The sequence below is a fragment of the Anolis sagrei genome, chromosome 1 (genome assembly GCF_037176765.1).
Source record: "Anolis sagrei isolate rAnoSag1 chromosome 1, rAnoSag1.mat, whole genome shotgun sequence".
In the NCBI taxonomy this organism is placed as follows: Eukaryota; Metazoa; Chordata; class Lepidosauria; order Squamata; family Dactyloidae; genus Anolis; species Anolis sagrei.
In genome coordinates, this window is record NC_090021.1 from 100,925,439 (window position 1) to 100,948,589 (window position 23,151).

At 40.8% G+C, this 23,151-nt stretch overlaps 1 protein-coding gene across 1 annotated transcript; it reads left to right on the forward strand.

The window, feature by feature from the left end:
• The first annotated feature begins 10,827 nt into the window (after positions 1-10,827).
• Positions 10,828-19,585, forward strand: NDUFAF4 (NADH:ubiquinone oxidoreductase complex assembly factor 4). The gene is made up of 3 exons (XM_060753066.2): positions 10,828-11,011; positions 15,349-15,446; positions 18,535-19,585. The coding sequence occupies exons 1-3, from the start codon at positions 10,876-10,878 to the stop codon at positions 18,817-18,819; spliced, it is 519 nt and encodes a 172-aa protein (XP_060609049.2). The 5' UTR covers positions 10,828-10,875; the 3' UTR covers positions 18,820-19,585.
• The last annotated feature ends 3,566 nt before the right edge of the window (positions 19,586-23,151 follow it).

Genomic DNA, 23,151 nt, shown 5'->3' on the forward strand with positions numbered 1-23,151 from the left:
GAGACAGTAGAGACTGTTCTCAGTGAGATACTGTTTCAAAAGGAAGTTGATCAGTATAGTTAAAAGAGACTCACAGTAAGCCAAAGCTACATTCTTAGGGAAAACTGTCTAAACAGCTAAGCCTCTGTAATTGAATCAAGATTCTGTACCACTCATTTCCAACGAGTTGTTGTTAATATCAAGTTAAATAAATTCTTTCTTAGTTAACTTTTAACTGGTGTATGCCTCAATCAATTCGTTTCCCTCAGAACTCATTCTCTCAACACATTTTTAAAATCCAGTCGTCCAGTGGAAGAAGCCATAGAAAATCAAGTGCTCAAACATCTATTACCTATAATACATTCACACCTTTTGGTTCCTCAGGCCAGTAATTCTGAGGTGGTGGCGGCAAATACTACCCAGAACATTCGGTCACTTTCACATTTATCTTGTGGTCAAACCTCTAATTTGTATTATACTGAGGGCAGAGGTGTGATCGTTGTGTCCACCCTGCCTCAATAAGCATTTAACTTCTTTATACCAAGCATTACTTTCAACCATAATTTTTATCTCTAAAGTAAATATAATAGCTGCTTTTTAAAAAGTTTGGAATTATGCTAAAGACAAAATGACATAATGATGTGATGTGTTGATTTATCTATGAAATCAGAATTAAGTAGGTGAAGAAGTCCAGGACTTAATACTGAATCCTTTTTTCACTGAAACTTTATTATTGTTTTTACAATGGGAAATACCTTAAACATGTCTTTTAGAGATCACAAACAAATTAACGTTGAATACAAAAATCTCTTTCATCTTAAGGTTATGCTGTAATTTGATAACTAAAACCTGGTGAGATGAGACCTATAATTGGAATGTACCAATGGACGGGTTATAACTATTTCAGAGAAATAAACCAAACAAGAGAGGGGGTTGAGTAGCATTTTATGTCAAAAACATTAACACCCATGAGGAAATGTAAGGAAACCACACTGAGGGCATTTGAATAAGAATTAAGGGAACAAGGACTGGAAAAGATATCGTTGTGGGGGTCTACTACAGACCTCCAAGCCAGACTAAAGAACTGAACAAAGCCTTCCTTGACCAGATGACCAAAGATGCAGAAAGGAAATATATAGTAGTAATGGGAAATTTCAACTACTCTGATATTTATTGGAAAACAAACTTTGCCAAGAGTACAAACTCCAACAAATTTCTCACATCCTTACAGTTTTATTGTCTAGATCTGTGTGCACTGTGTGAACTTTTATCTGAGCTAAGACTGAAAAGAGACATGCATAAGAAATGAAAAAGAGGGGAAATCACCAAAGAGGAATTCAAACAAATAACTAACGTATCTAGGGAAAGATTCATAGGGCTATGGCGCAAAATGAGCTCAGGCTTGCCAGAGAGATTAAAAGCAAGAAAAAGGAGTTATTTGGTTATGTCAGTAGAAAAGGGAAGAAAAAGAAATGGTAGGGCCTCTGCGTGGTGAAGGTAATGAAATGCTGACAGGGGATAAGGAAAAAGCAGAGCTTCTTAATGCCTTCTTTAATGCCTTAATGTCTTCTACCAAAAAGAGATTGGTGTTCAACCTGAGCAACATGGAGAGGACGAGGTAATAGGGGAAATGCAACCAAAAATAGGTAAAGAAGCAGTCCAGGAATACCTGGCCACTCTAAATGAATTAAAGTCTCCAGGACCAAATGAACAACAACCAATAATATTAAAGGAACTAGCAGAAGTAATTTCAGAACCACTGGCAATAATCTTTGAGAACAGAAGTCTCAGCAGACTGGTGGAGGGTAAATGTTGTCCCTATCTTCAAGAAGGAGGAGGAGGAGGAGGAGGGGAGAGGATCCAAACAATTACAAGGAAAGATTCTGGAACAGATCATTAAGGAGGCAGTCTGCAGTCACTTAGAAAGGAATGCTGTGATTACTAATTTGTCTGTAATTGGTCAAGTAACTGAACTCAAACGGTGCTCACCAATGGTTCCTCTTCATCCTGGACAGAAGTGACTAGTGGAGTGCCACAAGGTTCAGTTCTGGGCCCTATACTGTTCAACATCTGTATTAATTATTAATGACTTAGATGAAGATTTAGAGGGCATGCTTACCAAATTTGCAGATGACACCAAATTAGGAGGCATACCTAATACTCCAGAGGGGAGATCAGAATTCAAAATGGCCTTAACAGATTAGAGAGCTGTGCCAAAACTAACAAAATGATTTTCAACAAGGACAAATACAAGATACTACACGTAGGCAGAAAAAAATGAAATGCAAAGATACAGAATGGGTGACGTCTGGTTCAACAACAATCCATGTGGAAAAGATCTTGGAGTCTTTGTGGACAACAAGTTTAACATGAGTCAAAAGTGTGATGCAGCAGCTGAAAAAGTCTATGGGGTTTTGGGCTGTATCAAAGGGAATACAGTGTCTTGATTGAGGGAAGCCATGGTATCCTTCTATTCTACTTTGGTCAGATCTCACCTGGAATACTGTATCCAATTCTGGATACCACAGTTTAAAAGAGATATTGACAAGCTGGAAGATGTCCAGAGGAGGGCGACTAAAATGATCAAAGGTCTGGAGACCATGCCCTATGAGGAGTGTCTTAAAGAGCTGGGTATGTTTAGAATGCAAAAGAGAAGGCTGAGAGGAGACATGACACCCATGTATAAATATGTGGAAGGATGTCATACGAAAGAGGGAACAGACTTGTGTTCTGCTGCCCTGGAAACTAGGACATGGAGCAATGGGTTCAAATTACAGGAAAGAAGGCTCCACCTGAATTTCCTGACTGTAACAGCTGTTCAGCAGTGGAACTCTTTGCCTCAGAGTGTGGTGGAAGCTCCTTCCTTAGAGGCTTTTAGAGCCGTCGCAAACTAGGTTCCTGCGGGAGAAAACCTTGCTAGCATGTCCCTGACGTCATGAGACTCCGCCTCTCTCCCCGCCCCCTCCCCCGCCCCTTTCTCTTTGCCAGCGTGGTTTTTCCTTTGCTAGGGGAGCATTGCCCGCATTTTCTCTCAGTTGAATTCTGCCAACTGAGAGCCGTCGCAAACTAGGTTCCTGCGGGAGAAAACCTTGCTAGCATGTCCCTGACGTCATGTGACTCCGCCTCTCGCCCCGCCCCTTTCTCCGCCCCTTTCTCTTTGCCAGCGTGGTTTTTCCTTTGCTAGGGGAGCATTGCCCGCATTTTCTCTCAGTTGGCAGAATTCAACTGAGAGAAAATGCGGGCAATGCTCCCCTAGCAAAGGAAAAACCACGCTGGCAAAGAGAAAGGGGCGGAGGAGGGGGCGGGGAGAGAGGCGCAGGCTCATGACGTCAGGGACATGCTAGCAAGGTTTTCTCCCACAGGAACCTAGTTTGCGACGGCTCTGAGAGAAAATGCGGGCAATGCTCCCCTAGCAAAGGAAAAACCACGCTGGCAAAGAGAAAGGGGCGGAGAAAGGGGCGGGGCGAGAGGCGGAGTCACATGACGTCAGGGACACGCTAGCAAGGTTTTCTCCTGCAGGAACCTAGTTTGCGACGGCTCTTAAACAGAGACTGGATGGCCATCTGTCTGAAGTATTTTAATTGTGCTTTACCTGCATGGCAGGGGATTGGCCTAGATAGCCCATGTGGTCTCTTCCAACTCTATGATTCTATGATCTTTTCTTTCATGAAGATTATCCCCCTCCTGGATCCTTAAAAACATTAATGTTCCAAGTTGGAACAATCAAGCCACTCAGAAGTCCAAAGGTCCTACAGGTCAATCACAGTGGTTTTGATCAACTGAGCCAAATATCTATATGTATTTTCTTATATATTTTACCACTGTTCTCATGGACAATGTCACTGAATGGCCACTGAAGGGTGTGGGTCCTGCATTCATGCAAATCCATCTACCACATTTATAGGAGTTCATCATCAACAGGAGGCCATTTCTACCTTACTTGGAAGTTTTTCTAGATCTTGAAAGACGTCACTTGAGACTGCAGAGGAAGAAAAGAAGGGCAGTAGCTGTTGGACTTCATCCCCTTCCTCACCACCTTCCCCTTTTTCCTTTGTGATCTTTTTGAATAATAAGAAGTTTTTAAGTCTAAGGACAGGGGATCAGAACTTTCTTTGGTAGATGTCTTATAAGTGCCATATACAGTGATGGTGCTATATAAATAAATTGATATGATAATTATGAGAGAAGACAATATTCTGTCTAGGACTGATCACTAAGCATGTGAATGAACACTTGTTAAATATCTGTTGATACAGATGCGATGGATAGAACATAATTTATGAGTAATTGTACTGTGGCCAGCAACGTTATGATGAATTGCAGGCTTATTTCTTCAGACATAATTTTGTATGTTGTACTAACACATAGCCTCAAGGATTGTTGTGCCTGTTGAGGGTACACACACTCATTTCTTATTCACCAGCCATCTTTGCTCTTTCCAGTGGAAGTATCCCACAAGGAGCATCTCTCAAAGAGAACAGTCATTTTCTTTATAGAAGCATGGTTATATAACTCAGCCTTGGAATCTGCCTCAGGCCATTCATCCCTTGTGAGTAGATTGACACAACAACTTATCAAAAATGACCAGCTTCCCGCTTATGTTTTACAAGCAAGGTAAAACTCTCCAGCCCTATCCTGCCATATCACCACAAGCCTATAAGAATTTCATACCAGTTGTGCAGTACATTGCTTTAGAATACAAATGCAGTTTGTAATATACTTAAATACAGATTTTGTTTTTAGTTTGAAATGGCAGGTAAAATGAACCATTCCCTAGTGTTTTGTGGTATTTATAAGTAATGCAAGTTTGTTCTCATAAGAAAAGCAGAAGGATGATTGAAAATATTGCAGCCCATGGCAGAAGAGCTGCTGCTTGCACATAGTGATCTTAGGTGAGGACTCAATCTTTTCCTCATCATTCTTTGATCAAAGGTGTGTGCTATAGATAACTTTCCAGGGTCACTTATTCTTATTCATTCATTGCATTTTTATCTTAATCCTCCAAGGTGCTTAAGTTTTGCGTTATGTTACTTTGTTTCTGCAGGAATATTTAGAATCTATATTAAGCAGCGTACAGCAGGACTATTGCTATGTGAACATGTATTTATTTATTTACTCCATTTATATGCTGCTTTTCTCAGCCCTGTAGCCAAAATGGAGCCATTACTCAAGATGCTTTCATACGATAAAAAGAAAACTTAGTTCATTTTTTTCAGGAAATTAGTCTTCGGTAGGAAAGGAGACAGATTAAAGAAGTCAGCCCATACTTGGGCACAAGAGCCCCTAATGCAGAGACAACCTAGAAGACAATATAACCGTTGGAGCCTCGTGGATGCTCTCATTCAAGTCAGAAGGAAACACTAACTTATTGGAGAAAGTGACTTTAACGAGCAAGTCCCCTCTCCCACTAATCAATTTATATAAGCATAGATCCCTCGTAGTTTCCAGCACTTTTCACATGGATAACAGGGTTGCAATAATGTTTGTGATGCTGCTGCTGCTAACACAGCTATGACAAAAATCCTGTTCAGTGTCACTGACATGGGAGGAGAGTCTCTTGATTCTACAGTACCTGTAACCAGCAAGGATCACTGCTTCTCTGTTGCTAAGAATAATGGTAAACCAAATCCTAGGTGGATTTGCTAGGGATCTGGATTCCATACCAAGTTCTCTTCCAATGCATGGAAGCCCAGTTCTCTTTTTGGGATCAAATAAGCAAAACAGGCATTTAGCAGTTCTGTCCTTTTGCTATAATTTGTTAGCATTTTAACATCCTTGGATAGTGCCATCCTTGGCTATTCTCTTGCTTCAAACATACTTCAACCCTCACTTCACGTTACTTCCTGTTTCCCTAGTTGGACTCAGCTCATTTTGAGCTTTATATTTCTGTACACGATTCCTACAAGTTTAGGCTATATGTATTCTCTGTTTTGTCCTTCCTTCCATTCTTTATATTTTTTTTCTTTTTTTACTTCTTGAGTTTACATTGGCTTTTTCAGATGTTTCCCATTTTTCTTCTTTCTTGAAATTGTTTGCTATTGTGCTTTTTGGAACCCCTTCTTCATAAAATTCTACTCATTGTGGTTGCTTGTTTTCTTTAGCATCTCATTGATTTTACTTCATAAAATCGGCTTCCTGGAAATCCAAAGTGCTTTTTGCGATGATATTGATACCCACATGAATAAGAAAAAAAGGGTGTGATCTGTGATCAGCTTTAACACATTGTTAGTAACATCCCAAATGCATGCACTAAAGAGACAGCACGCCTCCTGATTCATCTTCTCAGGCTGACACACAGGTTCCTCTATACCAGGCATGGACATACTTCAGCCCTCCAAGTGTTTGGATTTCAACTCCCACAATTCCCAATATCTGGTAAGCTAAATAGGATTTCTGGAAGTTGAAGTCTAAAACACAGGGAGGGCAGAAATTAGACCATGCCTGATCTATACTATACCATGGAGCAATGAGTTCCCTATCACCAGCACATTTCTTTTTTGCTGCAGTCAGACCTTAAGTTGACTTTCTTCTCGGATTGCAGCATCACTTGTTGCTAATTTCCTGCTTAGAGAACTTCATCATTATGATATTCAGGAAGATGTAGAAAGCGATTGCTTTGTTGGAGTTGGACTGAATCTCGGGTATAGTCTGGTCCTGACGGTGACTGTCCTCCAGTCATTCTTCCTTAATGCTATCATCCTCTTGATTTTCCTTGGCAGTTTCTTCCTATTGATTCTGTAAAAGCAATTCTGTGAAGTCCTTGTGGTCTCTGGTGCTCTAAAGCAGTGTTTCTCAAACTCTGCTCCTCCAGGTATTTTACACTTCAGCTCCCAGAAATCCCAGTCAGCCTACCTGCTGTTGGGAACTGTGGGAGCTGAAGTACAAAACATCTAAAGGAGCACAGTTTGAGAAACTCTGCTCTAAAGAGTGTTAATACATTGCTGAAACAGGTTGACCTTGTCTTCCAAGAAAGTCACCAATTGTACTTGCTGCAAGTGTAGTCGGGGAGGTTTTCTGGCAAGAAAATAAATATCACACACACATTGTAACAGGCCATTATAAAGCAGTTAGTTTTTCTTCTCTTTGAGACTATAATAGCTCTTTGGAATATAACCACACACTGTAAAATGCATGCTGCTAGCTTGTTTCCTCACCTATTCTGCCTTTCTGCTCATGAGAACTTTAGCAAAGTCTACTGGGAAAGATATGTTAATGAGATAGGAAAATAGGAACAAGAGGAAATAAAATAAAGAATGAAAAAAATAAGAAAAAAATCACGTTATTAATGAGACCTGAGGATGAATGATATTTGCACCACACTTTTTGTCAATAATGACGCAACCCACACAAACTTTAATCCTGCAAACTGTACTTCAGCTTCCACTGTTCATAGTAGGAAGAGGAAGGTAAAACTGAGAAAGTCACGCTATATGCTCATGTCTTAAGTTTAGAAAGTTTCATCATAAAATCAAACCCAAAAAATGGATCATTTTTTCCACAGGTCAATGTAGGTGATACATATCAAAAAAGGAACCACACCTTTCACTGAGTAAAGTGGTGAAAAGCCAAAGCATAATTCGGGCTGTCTTCACTACAAACATCGTTGCATTTTCACCAAAGTATGTACCACAATTCCATTTCAAAAGCCATTTATTTTAAAAGCTTCCCTTTTCAACCCTAAATCACATTTTCTGAATTATTGAAATTACATGATGATCCACATGGGGGCCCTTCTGCAATGTTCCCAAACACAAACAAAAATTTTGCTTCTTAGAGAGATGGCCTTTATAGAAATCACTAAGGCAATGTAGATGCCCTCTGAGAAAGGTCTCTCAGAATCTAGGTCCTCCAATGCAGTTGTAAGGTTAGCTTCCTCAGAAGTTGACCACAGAGTCATGCTGTAAGAACTAGACATTTCTAGAGAGGTATTTTCTCAGAAGAAAAAAATACAAATGTCTTTATTTGGAGAGCTTACTGTATAATGACAAGTCAACATGTATGTAAATACTGTTGGTTCCATGGATAATTTTATTTATTTATTTATTTGTGGTATTTGTATACAGTTCTTCTTAACCCCGAAAGGGACTCAGGGCAGTTCACAGTTTGCTCTACTGGGGACTAAAAATAGGTATGAAGCCCAATTTAACATCATGGCAAGGATCTGACAAAACTGACAAAAAATAGGGGTCCTCAAACTGTTGGGGGCCAGACTATAGTTTGAAAAAAACATGAACAAATTCCTCTGCACACTGCACATATCTTATTTGTAGTGCAAAACAAACAAACAACAATACAATACTTAAAATGAAGAGCAATTTTAACCAACATAAACTTACCAGCATTTCAATGGGAAGGGTGGGTCTGCTTTTGAGAGAGTCAAGTTTATTAGGATTGTTGTTGTTGTGTGCCTTTAAGTTGTTTCAGATCTAGAGCAACCCTAAGGCTAAAGTTTAGGGCAGGGGCCAGGTAAACGGCGTTGGAGGACCGCATCTGGCCCATAGGTCTTAGTTTGGGTACCTCTGGTCTAAATAAGTCACCATTTATGCATGTAAAGATTGAAAAAAAAAACAGACTTAAAATTATCTGTAGCACTTTCATGCGATGGAGTTTTGATTTACATTTGATTGTTGCTTTATGCTTGTTCTGTATCTGTTTGGGGTAAGTGGAAAAAAAATGTGGTTTTTTTATCCATGTAATTTATTGTATATATTTCATGTTCTTATGTTTTCGACTTTGTTGTATCCCACCTCGAGCCACCGTATTATTATTATTATTATTATTATTATTATTATTATTATTATTATTACACTATGTAACAAAAAAAAATAAATATCTATTTCTGGTTTGAATTTGTTATTTCCTGTTTAATTGTGCGGTACTGACTTTGAAAGCAGTTGTTCTGCTCCAGAAACGTTGTTTTTGTGGCTGAGGGTAGTACTATTATTTTCTTTGGTCTCAGCACTTCATTTGCAATTCTCCTTAACGAAAATAATGCCATTTTTAATTTTTCAATGTTAATTCTGTTTCTACAGACTTCTAAGAGCATACTGCATACTACAGTAGAGCCTCGCTTATAAACGGGCCAGCAGAACGTTGGATAAGCAAAAATGTTGGATAATACGTAGGGATTAAGGAAAAGCCAATTAAATGTCAAATAATCTTATGATTTTACAAATTAAGCACCAAAACATTATGTTTTACAACAAATTGACAGAAAAAGCAGTTCAATACACGGTAATATTATGTAGTAATTACTGTACTTACAGATTTAGCATCAAAACATCGCAATGTGGATCTGGACGGTAGGCAGAATGCATTGGATAGTACAGAATGTTGGATGAGGGAAGGTTGGATAAGCCGGACTCTACTGTACTTCTAAAATGGAGTCTGAGTCCTGAACATGCCCAGATCTGGTCACATGGTCTGCAGCCCCTCCCACAATATAGTTAAGGAAAACTGTATATCGGTGTTTCTCAATCTTCCTAATGCTGCGACCCCTTAATAGAGTTCCTCATGTTGTGGTAACCCCCAACAATAAAATTATTTATGTTGCTACTTCATAACTGTAATCTTCCTACTGCTATGAATCATAATGTAAATATCTGATACACGGGATGTATTTTCATTCACTGGACTAAATTGTGCAACAAATATCCGAAACGCCCAAATTTGAATACTGGTGGAGGTTTGATTTTGTCATTTAGGAGTTGTAGTTGCTGGGATTTATAGTTCACTTACAATCAAAGAGCATTCTGAACTCCACCAATCATGGAATTGAACCAAACTGGCTGAGTTTAGGGAAAACAGACCTTGACATTTGACAGTTGTAGTTGCTGGGATTTATAGTTCACCTACAATCAAAGAATTCAACCAAACTCAGCACATAGAACTCGCATGACCAACAGAAAATACTGGATAGGTATGGTGGGCATTGACCTTGAGTTTGGGAGTTGTAGTTTACCTACATCCAGAGAGCACTGTGGACTCAGATAATGATGGAGCTGGACCAAACTTGGCACAGATACTCAATATGCCGAAATGTGAACACTGGCGGAGTTTAGAGAAAACAGACCTTGACATTTGGCAGTTGTAGTTGCTGGGATTTATAGTTCACCTAGCATTCTGAACCCCACCAATGATAGAATTGAACCAAACTTGGCACATAGAACTCCCATGACCAACAGAAAATACTGGCATTGTCCTTGAGTTTGGGAGTTGTAGTTCACCTACATCCAGAGAGCACTGTGGACTCAGACAATGATGGATCTGGACCAAACTTGGCACAAATACTCCATATGGCCAAATGTGAACACTGGTGGTGTTTGGGGGAAATAGACCTTGACATTTGAGAGTTGCAGTTTCTGGGATTTATAGTTCACCGACAATCAAATAGCATTCTGAACCCCACCAACAATAGAATTGGACCAAACTTCCTACACAGAATCCCTATGACCAATAGAAAATACTGTGTTTTTTATGGTCCTTGGCGACACCCCCTGCCCCCCCCCCCCCATGACCCCAACAAAGGTCCCGACCCCCAGACTGAGAAATGCTGCTGTATACCAACAAACATATACAATAGAGTAAGCAATTCAAATTATATACATAACAAATGACTAGTATAGGAGGCTGGAAGAAGGTTGCAATTTCCAATAAGGCAGAGGAGGCTAAAGACCGTGCACAACTACAACTCCCAGCATTTCATAGTATTGAGAGCAGTCCAAAATCATTCTCCTGGCTGCTGTAATAGATAGAGCCTGTCTGTGGCTCGGCCTCCGACCGCTAGGCGTCGCCCGAGAGCCTCAATGCGCACAGAAGCAGAGAAGGAGGAGGAAGAGGAGGAGCCCTTTGGAGGCAGGAAGGAAGGGGCGTGGCCGGCGTTGTCCCGGGACCGGGATGATGGGCGCGAGGGTGAGCCGCGTGCTCGGCCAGTTCAACCTGGAGAGCCGCGCGCACCGCGAGATCGGGAAGGCCAAGCCCGCGCCCGCCCCCAGGCACCCCCTCCCCGCCGCCGCCGCCAAGCAGCAGCCAAGTGAGTCACGCTGAGGGAGGTTGAGGCCCTCCAGGTGTTTTGGACTTCAACTCCCACAATTCCTAACAGCCGGTAGGCTGTTAGGAATTGTGGGAGTTGGAGTCCAAAACACCTGGAGGGCCCAAGCCTGGTGTAGGTAGATTCAGCAGCTCTGCAGAGTGAGTTGGCACTTGGATTTCTGCACTGTTTCTTTTTCTCTCCCTTTGCTTTGACTGTGCATGCAATAGGTAATGAATTGCAAACAAGCCTACATCTACACTGCATCATTAATGCAGTTTGACCCCTCCTCCTGAACTGCCAAGGCTGAATGCAGTAGAATTAACCGAGCTGCAGTTTTTCAAGGTCTTTGGCCATCATTGTGTCCCATTCTGGGCACCACAATTGAAGGGAGATGTTGACAAGCTGGAATGTGTCCAGAGGAGGATGACTAAAATGATCAAGGGTCTGGAGAGCAATCCCTATGAGGAGCGGCTTAAAGAGCTGGGCATGTTTAGCCTGAAGAAGAGAAGGCTGAGAGGAGATATGATAGCCATGTATAGGGAGGAGGGAGCAAGTTTGTTTTCTGCTTCCCTGGAGACTAGGACACAGAACAATGGCTTCAAACTACAAGAAAGGAGATTCCACCTGAACATTAGGAAGAACTTCCTAACTGTGAGAGCTGTTCAGCAGTGGAACTCTCTGCCCCAGAGTGTGGTGGAGGCTCCTTCTTTGAAAGCTTTTAAACAGAGGCTGGATGGTCAGGGGTGCTTTGAATGCAATATTCCTGTTTCTTGGCAGGGATGGCCCATGAGGTCTCTTCCAACTCTATGATTCCATTGTTGCCTCCGCAAACTACAACTCCCAGCATCCCCTTAGGAGGGGGCCATAATTGTTAAAGTGTCATCCTGTATTCATTCTTCACACATATACATCACACTAGAGAATAAATCCACTCTAAATCCAGTTTCTGCTCATACAGAATTCTGGGGTTTGTATTTTAGTGAGGCTGTTAAATGCTCCTCCATAAACTGCAAACCCCAGAATTCTTCAGCAACCGGATTTAAAGTGGATTCATTCTATAGTGTGATGAGGCCAATTGATCATCCACACAGTCCACATTTTCACTATGGGTTACTGCTAGGTTGAAGCCAACTTCAGTGCCTTTAATGGGGGCTTCTGTGCCTTTAAGAGGAGGGCATTTCAGTCAGTGTACCTTGAAACACTGAGGTTGACTTTCCAACACAAATATTAAAGGTATGTGGGCCATTTCCAGTTTTTATAATGGCAACCCTACTGGTTTGTGTGAAGGTGATTGCATAGGGAAGGGAGGTGGCCATATTGGCAGGGTAGAAAATCCTTTTGACATTGAAGTTTTCCTTTTGGTGTCCAAGATCTTCTGGAAGCAATGCTGCCCTTTGCCCCTCCCCTTTCCCTGCCTAAGGCCCATTGCAAAGCGCATGCGTCATTGAAGGAGAGATTTGCAGGCTGGGAGTTGTGGTCTGAGAGCCATCTGCAGCTATTTCCATCAGTTACAGGCAGTCCCGGAGTCAGGCCCGTAGCCAGGATTTTAATTCAGGGGTGGGGGTGGGCTGAGTTTGATTGAGGGTGGATGAGGATCTATCCTAGCAAACCTTTTGTATCGTTATCCCAATACCACCATTCACATGGGATATATTGAGCATGGTGATCAGATCATGATATGAATAAACATAACAGTTTAAATAATGTACCAGTAAGGCCTTCTCGCGAACCACCATGAGAATTTGGGGGGGAGGGAGGCTGAAGCCCCTCAGCCCCCCCCCCACATGCCTGCCCAGAGTGTTCAGTCTTTCCAAATTTTGGGATAGATGACTTGCATCTATTCAGTAGATGGATGCAACTAACTATGTGCAGCAAGTCCCCAAGTTACAAACATCTGACTTACAAATTACTCATAGTTAAGAACGGGGTGAGACAAAAGGAAGTGAGAGAAATCTACCCCTTGGAAGGGAAATTCAGTCCTGAAAGAATTTGAATGGGGAAAAGGTGTCTCAGCTAAACCTTGGAAGAAACCTCGTGGGCCATCCAGTCCAACCCCCTGTCAAGATCAGCAAAATCACATTCAAAGTACCTCTGAGAGATGGCCATCCAGCCTCTGTTAAAAAGCCTCCAAAGAAGGAGATTCCACCACACTCTGGGGCAGAGAGTTCCACGGCTGAACAGCACTCACAGTCAGGAAATTCTTCCTAATGTTCAGGTAAAATGTCCTTTCCCGTAGTTTGAAGACGTCCTAGGGCCCTTCCACACAGCCCTTAATCCCAGAATATCAAGGCTGAAAATCCCACAATATTTGCTTTGAAATGAGTTATCTGAGTCCACACTCAGATAATGTGGGATTTCCTGCCTTGATATTCTTGGATATAGGGCTGTGTGGAAGGGCCCCCAGAACCTATCTTGCTTGTAACTTGCTCTCTAAGCTCCAGCATCCTGTCCTCTCCATACATACCCACCATATGCTTTTTTTATCCTGCTGCTTTCTTTTTTGTAATCATTGCACAAATCTTATTGTAAAGTCCGTATTAATTATAAATCTGGTCATTCAGGACATCTGTGAATTTACTCAATTCAGTAGATCTACTCTTAAATGAGGCTTGCAATTCCCGATATTTTACAGATTTTTAGATCTTTTCCAAATGAAAGAAGGAGTTTGTACAGGGCTCTCTAAGGAATTGGCTGCTCTCCCTAGTTAGTAAAAACATCAACAACAAAGTAAAATCACTAGAGAATATAAAAATGTGGATGTCTTATTCAGCCAGGATAATAAACCCTCTATTTATTTTGTTATGTCTTTTAATTTAATAAAATATTTATTTCTCACTGTGCATCTCACTACTTCAGGGCAGCGTACAAATACGATAAGTGGTAGGAAGCAATGTAACAATTTCAGAAGTGTAAAACCACCAAATAGTTTGCACATTTTAAAGCTATGGGGACAGAATGAGGGAACGTATATCCAGGATGGAAATGTCATGAATAAGTGGTTGAAGAAGAAACATTTATTACTAGGCGATCTAGCAAAATTTAATTTTGATGGACCTAGTTATGGCCAGAGGGGAAATTATATGGCTTTTCTGCTAACCCTCTGATCAGTTATTCTCTTTCATGCCTTCTCTGTCGTTCTGGCCTCTCAAAATGACCGTGGCTGGATCTACACTGCCATATAATCCAGTTTCTGAATCCAGATCGCCTCCTTTGAACTGGTTGTATGAGTCTACACTGCCATATAATCCAATTCGAAGCAGATAATCTGGATTCAGAAACTGGATTATAAGGAGGTGATGAAGGGACCTTTGTAAAAAACTTTGAAACTGCCAACAGTCCAGTGAAGAACAATTTGTGTGTATGATTAGAGTATGAATAAATGTGAAATTCAAAACCAATGCTCCAAATGGTGCTATATTAGGGGAGGTGTGTGTTGTTAACAAGACTTCTGAAAATGGCATTGTACTGATTTAGTTACACTGCCTCTATTTATATGAACTTGTTTGTGTCATATATCTTCAAGTAACTTCCAAATTTACAGTAACCCTAGAGTGATCAAACCAGAGGGTTTTTTTCACTGTATGTGTGCCCTTGCCTTCTTCTAAGGCCCCTTCTGCACTGCCATATAAAATCCAGGTTATCTGATTTGAACTGGATTATATGCCAGTATAGACTCATATAACCCAATTCAAAGTAGATAATGTGGTTTTTCTGATTTGATAATCTGGATTATATGACAGCATAGAAGGGGCCTTTGGCTATTTATTAATCGTGTCAGAAGCAATATGAGGGTACAGTTATAATGTATTTAAAAAAGATCACAAACAAAGTTAAAAACTTGGCATTATACTAGATATCCACTTGGAGTGCCTCTGGTGTCGCTGTGAGAAGGCCCTTCATTGTGCATGTGGCAAGACTCAGGTTGCATTGTAGTAAATAGTCTGTGGTTTGCTCTTCTCCACACTTGCATGTCATGGACTCTACTTTGTAGGCCATTTCTTGGTTCTGCATCTTGTGGTGCCAGAGCACAGTGCCTTCCAAGTTGCCCAGCCATCTGTGTGACCGGGGGACAGTATCTCATCTGGTTTCAGCCACAAATTGATGTTCCAGGTTTTAGCCTGCCACTTTTGGACTCTCATTTACTAAGTTGTTACTGCTAGTATCTCTGGGTCATCCAGTAGTTTTCCACAAAGAGGAGGGAATTTAAACCATGGTTTTCAAGGGTCATATTCCCAACACTTAAACCAAACGATTTCCCTATAATTTCTGGAAGAATTGTAACATCTGGGGGGGATGACAAATAATTAAAGATTTGCATTGTTAATGTTTTCTGCTAGGCTCGATTGAATTCCAGGAAGAGGTTACAAAAAAAGATCAACACCTTCATACTCTATTAAAAGACGTTTACGTGGATTCCAGGGATCCCCCTAAACAGGTGAGTAGGATTGTTCATTCTCCTTTTCAGACATATACCAGCAACAAGGGTACTGTCCACTTTTTTGTACTGCAGTTCTAAGTACTTCTTTGTACTGCAGTTCTACACTGTCATATAAAATCCAGATTATCTCCTTTGAACTGGTTTATGTGGCAATGTAGACTCATATAATCCAGTTCAAAGCAGATAATGTGGATTCTCTGTTTTTATAATCTGGATCATATTTAATCTTCTATTTTTAAATATTTTATAATTGCACATCTCAATTATAATTTTGGGTAATAATTTTTAATCATTTTATGCATGCTTGCTTGCTTTATTTGCCATCTCATTGCTCCTAATTAGTACATATTGCAGGGATAGTCATTTAAAAACATTCAAGGATCTCTTCTGTCTCATCATCCGTGCTATACAGGTAATTTCTGATTTTGGAAGTAAGTTGGTTCCCTGTCCTCCTTCTCTGTTTCCTTTGTATTTTTAGTTAGGCTAGCAAAACTTCACAAGTCAAACTTTAATCTGAGTTTCTTTTTGATTACTCAGGTGAGTGCCATAGGAAACATCATCCTATTTCAAAATAAACTTGACAGGTTTGGAGCAGGAAAAACTTAAGCCTTGTATTTATATACAAGATAGCCAGAGAGACTTTATTTAAATTCTGCATTGACGCAACAATTTGGACTTGGCATGGTTTATTTATTTATTTTGTGTCAAAAGCATTGCATAAATAAGTATAAAATTGATAATAATAGAAGGAGCACAAGTGACTAAATAGTTTTTGACCAAAAGCAGGCAACAGCAACCGCATTGTCTGTAGTTTTAAACAATTCTTCCTCTGTGCATGAGGCAGGGTATTGTGGACAAGCATACAGATGCAGAGTTGTTTGTTCTGCTCCACAGTCACAGAAGCTGGAGGATTCTTCTAGGTAGTGCCATTTTGCCAGGTTGTCTTTTGATAACTTTTTGTTGTCTTTTGGCATGATAACAGTCTTTAGACATTTTTTTGTGTGGAGCAGACTGCTGCCAAAAAGCGGTGGCTTTCCTTCACAGAAAGTATTTCAGTAGGAGTTACTCATCTGATTCCTGCACTGAGCCAGAATGAGACTAAGTTTGGACTAAGATGCCTTCCACCTGTGTAGTTCTGTGGCCTCCAGATCCTGGATTATTCATGCATAGGCCTATATGACTTGACTGGCCTATCCCTGATCACTCAGAGCTCAGTGTTTGAACTGACTCTGTTGATAAACACTGTGCATGGGGTGACTTGAGGAGATAAAAATAGCTTTCCTGTGGCGCTGCACTCATTAGCTGAGAAACACAGCCAGCTGAACCAGCCTATGTGTTCAAAATAATTTTACCCTACTTTCTAATATAGAAGGATCAGGGTGATTCACAATTTAATTTTAAACAAACAAATGCCCTAATTTTAAAAAACAAACAAATATTTTTTTTTGTCTCCAGTATGACTATTATTCTGCTTATTCATCATTTATTTATTTATTTATTTACTTCGTTTATACCCCACCTTTCTCACCCCACAGGGGACTCAAGACAGCTTACAAACTCCAGCAAAAATTCAATGCCTCATATAAACATAACAATAAAAACATATCAAACTATAAAACAAAACACCTAGAACAGTAAAACAGACTAAAAACCTATAAAGTGCATAAATGCTTTAAATAAATAAATAAATTTCCATATTTTGCTATTTTTTTCCTCCTTTTCTTCACATTTCTTCCATTTCCCTAATGCTGATTGCAATATAAAGACAATTATGTATGCCATCTTCAGGGGTGCTTTCACTTTCCTTTTCTTCCAGGGAGCTTTTGGGAGAATGAGATACCCATTATTTCTGTGGCCCAGGGTTTTCTCACAAATACTAGCATTTTGTTTTCACCCATGCCAGAGAAACCAAGAGCCATGGGAAATTCTGTTGTGGATTTGGAGGGGAAGGCATGTTGCTGATCTCCCTCTTAGTGCTCAGACTCTCTTTCCCTCTTTCCTTTGGGGGGAGATTCAAAACATCCTATGGCCTTAGGATGCTGTCGATGTCCAATTTCAAAACGGAAATAAATTTAGTTGTTATTATTATTATTGTTATATCCTGCTTTTCTCCCATTGGTGAGACTCAAAGCAGTGAACAAATGGTTAAAAAAACAAAAATTACATAATACAAGAGCACAACATCATTCCCTCCCAACCAAAACAAATAAACAAATAAACAAAAACATATTGCATAAACCATATAAAACAAGCATAAAAAAGAATTACATTTATCATTAAAAATCCCTGGGCCTCAGGCCGCTGAGGCTGTCCTTAAAGCAGTATACTAAAAATCCTTAAAGCTCCGCCTCTTTAACTGTGTGAACCTTGCCAGACCGAGCTAGCCTTCAGTGGTGTGTCTTGGCAGTAATCACTAGCTGTCTAGCCATTTCTTATTATGGGTTGTCAGGAAAGACCTGCTTCCACAGAAAGGTTTTAACATGGGAGCAAAAGGCCAATAACGAGGGGGCCGAACACATCTCTTTGGGGAGGGGGTTCCACAGCTGTGTGACCATCACCGAAAAGACCCTCTCTCTCATTCCCACCAACTGTACTTGTGGTGGGACCGACAGATGATCTCAGGCCTTGTGTGGGGTAGAAGACTGAGCCCGAACTGTTCAGGGCTTTATAGGCTAAAGTAAGCACCTTGAATTGTGTCCGGAAACAGACTGGAAGCCATTGTAGCTGCTTCAGGAGTGGGGTAGTTATTTCCCTATACCCTACTCCTGTGGGCAGTCTAGCTGCTCACCTTTGTACCAGTTGAAGTTTCTGAACGCTCTTCTGGGGTAGCCCCACGTAGAGCGCATTACAGTAATTTAATCTGGATGTGAGTAAGGCATGTACTACCATGGCCAGATTGGCTTTTAAGGTATGGCCGCAGCTGGCCAGTAAACTTTAACTGTGCGAAGGCCCTCCCAGCCACAGCCAACACCTGGGCCTCCAGTAGTTATATTCTATTAAAGTGGGGAGGAAAACCTTTAACTGAAATGAAGCAGTAGATGTGATGCTTATAGAATAAAACCTTTTAAAATTTTCCATCTTCTAGGTGAACAAAGGAGGACGTTTGAAGCCTGAGGAACGCAGAGTTACAAACATAGGCAATTTAAGCCAGTTGGATGTTCAGACTGTTCCAAAAGGCAAAATCTCAGTAGTTGAAGCCTTGACACTTCTTACTAATCACCACCGCTCTCCACAGACCTGGACTGCAGAGAAAATATCGATGGAATATTGTTTGGAGCTGAAGGATGTGACTGCTCTCTTAACCTTCTTCATGCCTTTCACTGTGGAGATTTTTCCTCATAAAGACAAAAAATCCCTGGAATCTAGATAAAGAAAAGTCTCCCAAATTGTGTAGTGAACTGTTCCTAATGTCTTGTGTACACAACATGTACTGATTCTCCCAGTTGCCATCAAATGTGCCTGCATTGAATGGTATTTATGTTGTCTTTCTCATGCATCCCGGGCATACCATTTGTCCTGCAGTTATGTTGAGGCCTAACTCCCATTCCTCTCAACCAGGGTAAACAAATGGATGGGGGATAGAGGTAATTTTTCCTCCCGAGATCGTCTTGCAGCTCCACACAACACTCATAAGTCCCAGTATGCCACTCATGCTCATGTGTTTACTTCCTGTAGTCACTTTGAGAAGATCTGTAGAGATAAACATAAGTATTTGGAGCTGCTGGGATTCTGGTATATTTGTGAGGATGAAGTGGAAGTGTTTTTATATGTTTTCATGAGCAGGAGGGGGGCTCTATGTGGTTTTGCTGCAAAAGCACCCTAAACTATACCAGGTACCACACCATGTAGGGACTTCAGGGTCACAAAAGGGATTATGTCCTCAGATTTCTTTGTTCCCACCCCTCTTCTATATAATAGTTCAGCACATTCAAAAGGAGAACAAGCTGTCTTGGGTTTTTCTAACATTGCCTGGAAAACAATCTACTCGGAAGACATTGTCAAATGACTCCAAAAATTGATTGTATCTTGCCCTCATCATCTCTGCCTTGGGTTCTGCAGAAGCTATTGCTATAATAATCTTCTGTAAATAGCTTTAATTAAAGCAAACAGAATTGCACTGTGTTTTTCATCAGAAATGAGAGAAGGAACTTATTTATCTAGATAGTATTCTTGTATCTACTTCAAACGGGCAAATGAACCAATTGGGGCAATTAAGTTAGAGCAGGTTTGCCTTTCATTTTAACAAGATTTCTTATATGTGGTGCAGATGGCTTGTGAGCCAAAAAGAGTATGTCTACCATAATCACTTAGTGCCTGTGTGTAAATCTGGCTATCACCGAGTCCCTGAGCACTTTTCTGGCATCTAACTGTGGTTCATGACTTCAATAACTAGCATCATGCTCACTGAAAAGCTGACTCAGCTGTTGGAGTGTCTCAATGATGACTCTGCAAGACTTAATTAGAAATATATATCACTCTGAATGTAACAGTCCTGCTTTTAGTTTCAGTATTCCTGTCTTCCATTACTTAATTTAGGTTGTGGGCTCCATACGGATCAAACCTACCAGAGAAGATGTGGTGCAAAGACAGACAAGCCTCCAAAGCCCTGCTAGATAAATAGAGGAGGGAGTAGTAAGACACAAGAGAGGGGAGGTGAAAAGGAGGAATCACTTCCCCACTCCTTTCTCTGATCTCCTTGGTCCTTTAGATATCGACACTAGGCACCAAGCCGCTCTATTTTGTGCCCCTTGGGCACCATGAACAAGTCAAAGATGCAAGGTAGGTGCCACCTTCTGTTCCCAAATTGTACAAGTCCATGGAAAACAGGATGGTAATGTAACCAATTCTAGCTGGGGGTTGAAGGCCAAAACATCTGGGGACCCACAGGTTGAGAACCACTGATCTAGTGACTTCTGTCAACATTCAAAACCACATTATGCCAAATCAGCTCCATGTGCTGTGTAGCTGCCAGAGAGTTGATTTAGCTCCCAAAGTGCCAGTGACACATGAACTGCTTACATTTTTGCCTGTATTGAAGTAACTGAGGGCCAAGGAGCAAATTTCCTACAGATTTCTACTTTCATAGCAACCCAAATTTCTTTTTTGGGTTGAAGTCTCTCCCAAAATAGTAACAAGTCATAGCATGTCATTTCTTCTTATTTTGAGAGGGACTGTAAAGGAATATAAAAGGATGACATTCTAGTGTGCTTATGTGGTGGGGCTTTGTGTTTCCCTCCAATTGGTGGACTTTATAAATGGTTTGGAAGACAAAATTGCCTAAAATATATTATTGTATATTATAGGATTGTAGATAGTTGAATATCTTACAGTGGCAAGATATGCTGAGCAAGCATGAGTGATTGCTATTAGATAGTGTGAGAAGGATCTTCTGACACGACACTTGGGAAGGTGAAGTTGTTCAATGAGGCTCCTTCCAATATCACAGTTATTGTCAAAGATGTAATGTACAAGTGCAAAAGGTGGGTTGTAGTTAAACAAAAAAAACCAAGATGATGGCAACCGGACTGATTAATAACTGGCAAATATCGGGAGAAAGTGTGGAGACAATTTCTTGGCATGGAGATTACTGCAGACGCAGACTGTAGCCAGGTGATTTAGAAGATGTTTCCTTCTTGGGAGGAGAGCAGTGACCAATCTTGATAAAATAGTTAAGAGTAGGGACATTGCAACAAAGATCTGCATGGTTAAAGTAATTGTATTCCCCATAATGACCTGTGGATGCAAGAGCTGGACCATAATGAAAGCTAAGCGAAGGAAGAGAGACGCTTTTGAACTGTGGTGTTGGAAGAAATTTTTGAGAGTGCCTTGGACCACAAGATGATCAATCCAGTCCATACTACAGGTAATAAAGCCTGGCTGTTCACTGGAGGGAAGGATATTAGAGGCAAAGATGAAATACTTTGGCCCTATGATGAGAAGACAGGATAACTTGGAGAAGACAAAGAAGCTGGGGAAAATGGAAGGAAAAAGGAAGAGGGGCCGACCAAGGGCAAGATGGATGGATGGTATCCTTGAAGTGACTGGCTTGACCTTGAAAGAGCTGGGGATGGCAACAGCTGACAGGGAGCTTTGGCATGGACCGGTCCATTAGGTCACAAAGACTGAATGAATAACAAAATGTCAAAGCTCTCATATTATGCTAGAGAGGACGGTCTCCAATTTTCTCAGTTGTAAAAAAAAAACAAAAACCCCAATATCCCAAGATGGGTTGCTTGTCACTCGCACTCAATAGGCAAGCCTTTGAAGAATATCCTCTGGTTATTTTAACAGCCTCTATTGATCACGGTTTTTTCTCATGCTCATCTTTGCTTATCTAGCTCTCAGAAAACCAGCATCCGCAATAAGAAGGCTCTCTACATTCATCCTTTGACAGTGAGACCATGTAACGTGGAAATTTTCTGTCCCATACAACTGGCATTTTGCCCATCATAGCCTATTAACCAAGGAGCAAAGTATCTGCAGGACCTTACCAAAGAATCAAGGCCAAACCATGCAAGATTGGCAAGCAAAGGAAAATCCTGTTCTGCAGCATCTTTGAAATCCTAATGCCCAACCAGGGACCTTGGTGGTGTTGGTGAATTGATTTCAGATCCTTCAGCTCAAGGTGTTCAAACCGTGCTAGAACCATGAAAAATGATAAATATTTGTGCTGGATCTGTTTTGTATGGCCATGCTGCAGATTTCTCCCACATGAGCCTTTGCTTCTTCCATCACTTTGGTTGAATTGAGTAGGTTTTTGTAACTTTACCCCCTGATTATATGAGAAAAGATCATATGAGAACGGCCTTGAAAGTGGCTACCATCAGACAGAGTCGTCAACTCTTTAGACAGATTCTTCTTGGCTTAATAATTTTATTTCTTGCATACGGAGTGGGCATCTGCGCCTTGGATTTTTTGCCTCAAAATGTCTGGATCCACTTGTCTTTTGGAATTTTTAAAATAACACCCTTATCATGTTTATTTTTACAAAATCCCTAAAAATAGTGTTCGTGTTTTTCCCTCTCTCCTGGAAATGGAAGTTGTTCCGCACCTTGTAGATTGGATTCTAAAATTAGAATCCCAGAAGAGACTGGTGGCTTTCATGTGAAATAGAGGACAGACATTCACAGAGCTAAACAACCTGAGAACAAAACCTGCCCTCTGGACTTTTCTTCTTCCTGTTTCTGAGAATTAGAAAAAAAGACTCCAGAAGCCGCTGTGAGCTCCAAATTGTGTTGACAATAGCCAGGACACCTTCCCTGTGAACTGCGTCTATAATTGGAAGCATGAGGTGGGAAGCAGCAGCAGCTGGAATCTCTGTGTGCGTAATGGAGCCCGGCAGCACACCAAAAAAGTTGACTCTGTAGCAGTGTTTGAGAGCATTTGGAAAAGCAAAATGGAGGTTTGAAGTTTGAGCTGCAATCATATTAATAGCCTAGGAGTAAAATCCATTGACTATACTAGGATGTACTTCTTAACAAACACGTACAGGATTAAACTATAGATATATCATCTGATAAAATTGAGGCTGTAAAGAGAATTGGCAATACTTGTAAGCACTCACAATATAATACATACATCCCTTGTGTTTCCAAGTAAAATGCCTCTGGTACAAAGACTAGAATAGATGACATGGGTTTTTAAAATCCATAACTGGTATAGGTTTGCCATCATTCTGCTTGGCATTAACTAGATCAGGGCT

What these genes read in the sequence shown, in the direction of transcription:
- NDUFAF4 (XM_060753066.2), top strand. Translation starts at nt 10,876, where the DNA reads ATGATGGGCGCGAGGGTGAGCCGCGTGCTCGGCCAGTTCAACCTGGAG. An exon ending in CGCCGCCAAGCAGCAGCCAA is followed by an intron (nt 11,012 to 15,348) that starts GTGAGTCACGCT and finishes GTTTTCTGCTAG; the next exon opens with GCTCGATTGAATTCCAGGAA. An exon ending in CCAGGGATCCCCCTAAACAG is followed by an intron (nt 15,447 to 18,534) that starts GTGAGTAGGATT and finishes TCCATCTTCTAG; the next exon opens with GTGAACAAAGGAGGACGTTT.